The sequence below is a fragment of the Lactuca virosa genome, chromosome 3 (assembly GCF_052849685.1).
Source record: "Lactuca virosa cultivar CGN04683 chromosome 3, Lactuca_virosa_CGN04683_v6, whole genome shotgun sequence".
In the NCBI taxonomy this organism is placed as follows: domain Eukaryota; kingdom Viridiplantae; phylum Streptophyta; class Magnoliopsida; order Asterales; family Asteraceae; genus Lactuca; species Lactuca virosa.
This window is the reverse complement of record NC_136428.1, coordinates 124,197,768-124,206,012: the sequence shown is the minus strand read 5'-3', so window position 1 is coordinate 124,206,012 and position 8,245 is coordinate 124,197,768. Positions and strand designations below refer to the sequence as shown.

The following is an 8,245-nucleotide window of genomic DNA, read 5'->3' as shown; positions in this document are numbered from 1 at the left end:
TAGTTATTAGACTTATCCAAGTGGGAGACTGTTGGATAAGGTGTCTAAGTCCATAACTATTTCTGGTATGTACTTGACCCGACCCGGCATGGTCCATTTGGGTTGCATGGCATCATGCATTTGGATAGACTAAATGAGAAAAATAACACTTGTGGTTTATTAATATGTAATAAGTTCTAATATACTAATAGTATTATTTAATTAGTATTGATCAAGAATTAATCTAAGATTAATTAAGTGATCAAAAGATGACTAATTAAATATATGGGTTGATTATGTAAATCATCCATAACTTGTATAGTGGGCTAAAAGGCTCCATGGATTATCAAGTTAGGTTAAACCCATTGGATGCTCCATGGAGGCTCCATGGGAGTTACAAACCCATGGGTCATGGAAATGAAGAGTCATGCCACATTAGGGTTTACATGGTGTAACCCTAGATGTGACACACTATATAAGCAACATGTTCTCCACCAAAATCGGTTACACATAGTTACAAGAGGGCTTGGCCGATTTTTGCAGGTGTTACACTTCTCTCAAGTTTACTCCAAAAGCATTTGGTGTTGTGTGAAGCATTTGAGGCATCACACTTGGGTGCTAGGCTCTCAAGGTTTCAAGGAATCATAACAACTACAAGGTATGTATTTCTAGCTATATTTTATATTATAAAGTTCCCCATGTATGCTAGATAGGTTTATGAACCTTGGAAAAAAATATTTTGCATGTATTTTAGACAAACATAGATCCAAGGTTTTCTAGGGTTGCATGTACACTTAGGAGTGTTAGAATTGCTCAAATCCCTTCAAGTGATGCTTAAGCTGGGTGGGTGTGTGCACTTGTCCATGATGGATCGCGGAGCATGAGTTTAGTGAACGCAATATGGTGATGGCTTGATGATGAGATTGAGGGGTGATAAGAGAGTGGATGGATTCGGGTGGGAGTAATCACTTTGGATTATCAGGGAAAAACTAAGGGGTGAGCCCATGGCGAGTGATTGAGAGAGTGTCGTAAGACTGCGGGGAGTCGTAGCATTCACGAGTAAGTGAGAGAGTGTCGTAAGACTGCAGGGAGCCGTAGCATTCACAAGTCAGTGAGAGAGCATTGTAAAATTACGAGGAGCCGTAGTATTCACTAGTCAGAGCGTGACACAGAGGGGTTCTTAGGCTTGGGTGGCCTTTCCAATTGAGTCTTTGGGAACCTGGTGGCCGGACTAGGGGCGAGACTGGGGTCTCCGTGATGGTCGGGGACCGTTATATTGCGATTTAGGGGGGTTGTCCTTAATCAGAAGGGATTGGAGAAGTAATGTACACGAAAATTCGCAAATCTCGGGTTATGAGTGGAGTATCAGATTGGACACGAGTGGTTCCAATTCTGTTTCGGATCAAACTCTTGTGTTTGAGTTTGGATCTATCTGTGTAGAGAATGGACATGTTGAGATTTCGGGTTTTCAGATGGATTTCATTTCAAGTGGTAATGGTTTCCATCTGATGTTTTAGACCGTAGTGGGTCAGTTTGTTGGTTTGGGAAGGACCACGAGACGCATTGAACTATTAAGTAGTAGACGACAGAGGTCGGAGGTGAGGCGACTTCAGATTGGTCATAGTATTCGCTTGGGGTAAAACAAACTATGTGATTTTGTGTGTCATATGATGGGTTGAGATAGCTATTGTGAGACGTAAGGTTGTAGAGTCCTTTTACTGGGTACGCAAAGGGTAGCCATTGGAGGTTCAACCGTTGGGTCGAGAGCTGACCTGGTACTCAGAGCTGGAAGTGTTTTATCTGGGTCTGTTATTCGATGAGCGATTATCAGGGTGATATTTATGCATGGGCGGTCTGTCGGGGAAACAGACCACTATAGTTTCTAGTTCTGGAGAGTCAGAGCTGGCACTACAACGGCAAAGGGGACCGTCCTTCTTTAGGCTGGGAATTCTTGTTTGGTTTCGTATGTCTTGGGAAAGGGATCGTTGAATGTTATGAGATTTTCCATTTGTTCTTCTCAGGTTATTTGTTTCGATCTATGTGAAGATAAAGAACGATTTCGAGAGCAAAATCTAATTTAAGTGGGGGAGAATTGTAACATCCTGTTCCAGATTGTTTTGTGATTTAAGGCCCGTGGGCCTTAATCCGAGTACGAGAAGATTTTTAGGCTTTGAAGGAGAAAGGTTTAGGCCCTTTTGGGATGTGGTTAAGGTAGGTTGTGTGATAAAAGAGTTCGGTTTGTGCTTTAGAGCCCAAATCTATTGTTCAAGGCGCTGGTTCGGGCTTTTCATGAATTTTGGATCTGAGTTCGAGTAGGATTCAGGAGAAATAAATTTGATAAAAGTGTAGGGATTCTCATTACCTTTTCATGGATATAAGGATCGTCGGAAACGGATTTATAACGAAGAAGTTATGGCCTTTGGAAGTTTCGTGGTTTCAGGGTTAGCCGAGTACGTGGGGGCGTACACAAAGCGTCCGCGGGGCGTACTAGTGAAGAAGGCACTTTGCGGGGCATACCTTGGATTACGTTGGGCGTACTAACCAGGATGGTCATGAATATTCTTCGGAGTACGCTGGGCGTACGCCAATCAAACCAGAACCCTATTTTAGGGTCTTGGACCCTATTTAAGCTCCTTATCTCATAACCTAACCCTAATATCTTCAGCCTCCATCCCTCTAAACCCTAGAAACCGACCCTTAGCCTCCATTTAAGTGATTTTTGAGCTTTTTAGTGATTTAGTGAGTTTTTTGTGCTTATTGTGGAAGAAGGAGTTCCTTGAGGAAGACTTGCTTGGCTTGGAGCTTGTAGATCCAAGACCTAATCATATTGATCTAGCTCCAGAAAGCATAAAGTTTGAATCTTGGTCGCTTTCTCATGTAGATCTAGTGGGGTGATGACTTGTTATGTTTGTCATTTGAAGAAGAAGGTGCCTTGAAAGAGAATAACTTGAGCATCTAGCTTTTGGATTTGAGTTATACACTTTTTGGTGCATCTTCCAGAGGTATCAAGTTCGAAACTTGCTCATTGTTGTGGTAGTTCTTGTTTTGAGTCCATTTTTAGGGTTTTATGTCCCAAGCTTGGAACTTTATGAGTTTGATGAACTCTAGAGTATAATACTTGTCCTTTTAGATGTTTTTAGTCGATTGGAATCATAAAAATGAGATCTTGGTCGTCAAGATCTCTCCATGCATGAGATGGTGGACCTTTGTGAGTAAAGGATTAGAGTTTATGAGTTTTAGACTTTTCCAGCCATGCCAAGGCTTAAAGTCACCTACTTTGTGAAGTAATAGGCTCGAGCTAGCCTAGATCTAAGATTGTAGCAATTGTATTAATGGATTAAGACTAGGAGAGTAAGAAAAATGAGTCTGGGTCGTAAGTCGTGCGTACCCCCAGTTACGCGCAACGTAGCGCTAAGTCCACCCAGATGCATGCGCGATCAGTTGTACGCCCAGCGTTCGAGCTTGGTGTTGAATTTCTTTGACTTTTAGGGCTTTGGACAGATGAATATATATGACTTGGACCCTTGTGTGGGGCTTGCCATTTCGGACTTGAGTTTAGGGTTGGGCCTTAGGGGGGCCATTTGGTATTGGGCCCTGGTGGGCCTAATGGGCTTGGGTTATTTATGGGCCGAGTTGGTGGACCATCTTTAGACCTAATGTGTTAAGGTTTTGTCTTAGATCCTATTGGGGTTAATTGTGGGTTTGGCACAGAGTTAGAGGCCGGAGTATATCAGCAGCATTTATAGGATCTGTTCGCCATCCAAGGTGAGTCTTCTCACTATACTTACCTGTGTGGTAATTTATGTGTGACCGGAGGGTCTTATTCGTGTTATTGACCGGAGGGTCTTATTTACATTATTGGCCGGAGGGTCTTAGTACATTATTGACCGGAGGGTCTTATTGTTTATACTATGATATGTGTTATCGTGCATACTCTCTTTGTGACTTATGTTGTATATTATCCTGTGCATTATTGAGATAGGACCAGAAGATCCAACCCGAGCCGTGGGACCGGAGGGTCTTCACTAAGACACATGACCAGAGGGTCCTTATCGAGATACAGCCATGAGAGGCTAATTATTTGTGTGTGGTATTTTGGGGAACTCACTAAGCTTCGTGCTTACAGTGTTGTGTGATATGTGTTTCAGGTACTTCTGTAGATTTCGGGAAGGCGAAGGCTCGATTGTACACATCTGTCGGCTTATAGAGATTTGAGGATTTTGGGATACTCTAATGTTGTTTTGATAATAACTTACAATTTGTGTGATGACTTGGATTTATGAGTAATATTTTGAGAATTAAAACTTTAAATTTTTATTTGAAAATCTAGAGCATTACAGTATGTATATACACCATTAAGTTGGTGTAGGGTGGACCAAGGCTCACTGTTGTATCTATGTAGCTCCGGTCCCTTGGCATAGTGGCTTCAAGTTCAAATGGTTTTTGTCATAGAGACCCAACAATGTTTTATATAAGTTTTTAAAATGTCATTTTTGTTTATTTTGGTCTTTATGGATCTTGAGAAAATACTTGTCATATTTGACATTATTCACATTTCAAACAAGTTTGCTGGTTAACAAGCTGTTGTGGCATTTGACTTTGATTAGTCATTAAAAAGTCTCATCTGTGTTATTCCATTATTTCTCGCATTATTCTTTCTACTCGTCTGATTTGCAGCATGTGTTCATATCACCATTGTATGCTTCCCTATGTCATAAATGGAATCAAAATCTTCTGCTTCGCCTATCTTCTGTCGTGGATGGAGATGGAAAACTAAGTGTAGAAAGGGTTTAATTAACACATCACCTGAAGATTACAACAAATAAAGAGAAAAACCTAATTGCATCTCATTATTGAAACCACGGTATAGGTTGTTGGAGCCATCGATCTGGTGAGGAATCAAACAAACGTAGAACAAAATCACAAATTAGTGCTTACTCTTGGCATCACCATTGATGAATCCACATCCATCGCTCAAAAACTCGAGACCTTTATTCCTTAAATCGGAACTTGAATTCTCACTGATTTGCATTCGTGATCAACAAAATTACATATTGGGTGTTAATAGCCTCTCCCTCATCTATTTCCCTCAAACACTATTTTTCGTCTTTCTCATCAAATCTTCATTCAAGTCTAGTTCTAATCATGTTCGCCTTTCGATCTTCATAACAAAAACATCATTGCTTTTTGTTTGATTTCGTTTGATTTTTTCAAATTGTAAGGTCTTTCTGAATCCATCGACTCCTTAATCAGTTGATTTCATCTTGTTTTTAACGATTTGTTTACAAAAAATCAATACCCAAAACGATTTTGTGTTAGATTTATCTGTATAAGAAAAATGAATCAAAATCAATTTTATTGCTTTCTAATTTGTCGACAAATAGTTACTTTCACGATTCAGTTTTTTGGGAGAGATCGAAGGATTTGTAACTTAGGGTTTTAGTGAAGATGCTAGGCACTGGATTGCAGTTTCGACGAAGTCGTGGCAGAGAGGATAGGTTTTACACTCCGGCGAAAGCAAGAAGGAATCGTCAGAATAAAGAGAACCTCTGTAGAGTTCATAGTGACGTTACTCCGACCAATCTACGACATCTTCTAGCAAAGAGGAGTCGGAGAATCGACTCATACAACCATCAAAGTCGGTGCCTTTGGAACACTCAGTGGTGACAGTGTCGGCATCCTCACCGTTATGTAATCATGAACAGTTTTTGGACTCTGTTACGCCTTCTGTTCCAACACAACATCCCTCTAAGTCTAAGGTTTGTACCGATGTTAAGCTAATGAGTCAGAACCCATCAAGCTAATGAATCAACAGCTAAGTGTGTGTCTACATGGACAATAATGTCCACATTGACACTATCAATTGAACGTAACGGATAATAGTAGGTTTCATCTTATGTAGATGACTTAATTAACATATATTTTTTGAGTTTAGGGACCCATAAAGACCATTAAAACAAAATTGACCTTTTAAAAACTTATGTAAAACCTTAATGAGTCTTTATGATAAAACCCAAGTTCAAACCCTCATATGTAAAATCATACGATGTAATATGTTGAAGTGGATTTAAGGCTAACACTATTTTTATTAGGCCTGTCAAAAAAAACCAAAACCCGTTCTACCCACCCGACTCGTTCTAATTCGGATAGAATAGGTCGGGTAGAGCAGGTAACGGGTATGAACATTCGGGTAATAAGTTAACCCGATAATAATATAGGTCGGTATGAATATTAATTTTCGGGTATACCCAAATACCCGAATTCGTTTTTTTAAATAATACCCAATATACATTAAAGTTTAATGATTAAACATGAGTCGGAGGTAATCTGTAGCCAGGTAGGAACGCTTCAAAAAAAAACCCTTCGGTTTCATCTTATGATCAACGCAAGCAAATACGGCCCTAAGCAATCCCACGCAATCGCACATCGCAATTCTCACTATCGTCTCAACGTTAGACCCTCATCGACTCCATCTGATCACGCTTCGATTTCTTCCCTCTCCATCTGATGACGCTGAAAAGTCCCAATCTCCTTGAACCTTGATCGATCAAAAAACGGTTCGACTGTTCGAGTATGCAATCACAATCACAGGTTAAATTTTTTGCATCTTCTTTGATTTCTTTGTTGTGTTTTTGTTAATCACATGTTAAGTTGGAATAATTTCATCATATAAATAATAAATATCAAGTAAATTTTGGCCGTGTATTATATATGCATGTCGATCTTAACATTACAAAGATAAGAACTAAGGAGAACATTAGTTAGTCCTTTCTCATACCAATATCCACCACAAAGATAATAACTAAGGAGAGAAGGGGCTCATGAAGATTCCCTGTAGCTTAAGATTCCCTGTAGCTTAATGAATAGCTTTAGTGACATATTTGTGTTGTGCTATTTTTCTAGTAGTAAACAAAACATGATTATAATGACGTGGCAATTGAGTTTTTAAAAAAAATCTTTCAAAATTTCAATAAGTGTCTCTTAAATGGGAAATGGACACACATGAGATGTGTTGCCCACATTTTAAACTTGGTGGTGCAAGATGGTATTAAAAAGGTTGATAAGCCGGTTGAGATAATTAGATGGGCGGTAAAGTGGATTAGGCAATCACCTTCAAAAATTGACAAATTCACCAAGTTTGCCAAGCTTGTTAATCCGGGTACAACGAAACATTTGGTAAGAGATGTTCCAACAAGTTGGAACTCTACTTATCGTATGTTGAATATTGCCCAAGCTTATGAAAAAACTTTTGAGAGATACGATCTAGAGGAATACGAATTCCGTTCCGACATTGAAAAGGCGGGCTTATCGATTCCTTCACCGAGCGATTGGCAACATGTTAGGCATTTGTGTCATTTTTTAAAACCAATTTGTGATGTTACTGGAAGGATTTCTGGGACACTATATGTGACATCAAACACGTGCATTGAAGATATATATTCCATTCGTACACTATTGGATGATGCTATTTCCGATGCTAGCCTTTGTGATATTGCATTGGCAATGAGAGAAAAGTTTGATAAGTATTTTTGCGATGTAGAAAAAATGAATTTATTTCTCTACTTCGCTTTGATTCTTAACCCGAGGAACAAAGTAAAGTATTTGGTTATACTACTAGAGGAACCTTATGGAAAAGAAAAGATGGAGGAGAAAAAGAAATATATTATGGATTCTATGTATGAATTATATAATGATTACATTAGGATTCATTCTCCAAGTACTACTTCTAGTACTACCGGGTCTAGTAATTCATCGTCGGTTTTAGGAAAACACCAAAATCCGGATGCTACGACACCAAAACCACCATTGAGAAATAAACTAAGAGAAAAGATGAAAACAAACATAGTTGAATCAATTGGCGAGTTAGAAAAGTATTTGAAAGAAAGTGTTGAAGAAGATTCGTCAATGTTTAACATTTTAGATTGGTGGAAAGTGAATAGTCCAAGATTCCCGATTCTATCATTGATGGCTAAAGATTTGTTTGCCATTTCTGTCTCGACTGTGGCTTCGGAATCTGTTTTAGCACTAGCGGGAGGGTTTTGGATCCGTATAGGAGTTCTTTGACTCCTAAGATTGTTGAAAGTAAAATTTGTACCCAAGATTGGCTTCGGGATGGTATAAGTAACAACATCGATTTTGAACAAGATGGGGAAAACCTACAAGAAATTGATAAAGGTAGTTGTTTATCTTTAATATTTTTTAATATTTTGACATGTTATGTTTTTTCCTTTTAATGCTTATACTATTTGTATAGGATTGAGAGAAG

At 39.0% G+C, this 8,245-nt stretch overlaps 1 protein-coding gene across 1 annotated transcript; it reads left to right on the top strand.

Moving 5' to 3' along the window:
• Positions 1-6,981: 6,981 nt before the first annotated feature.
• On the top strand, positions 6,982-8,043 carry LOC145164004 (zinc finger BED domain-containing protein RICESLEEPER 2-like). The gene has a single exon (XM_079082737.1). It carries the CDS (start codon positions 6,982-6,984, stop codon positions 8,041-8,043), a length of 1,062 nt encoding a protein of 353 aa, XP_078938863.1.
• The last annotated feature ends 202 nt before the right edge of the window (positions 8,044-8,245 follow it).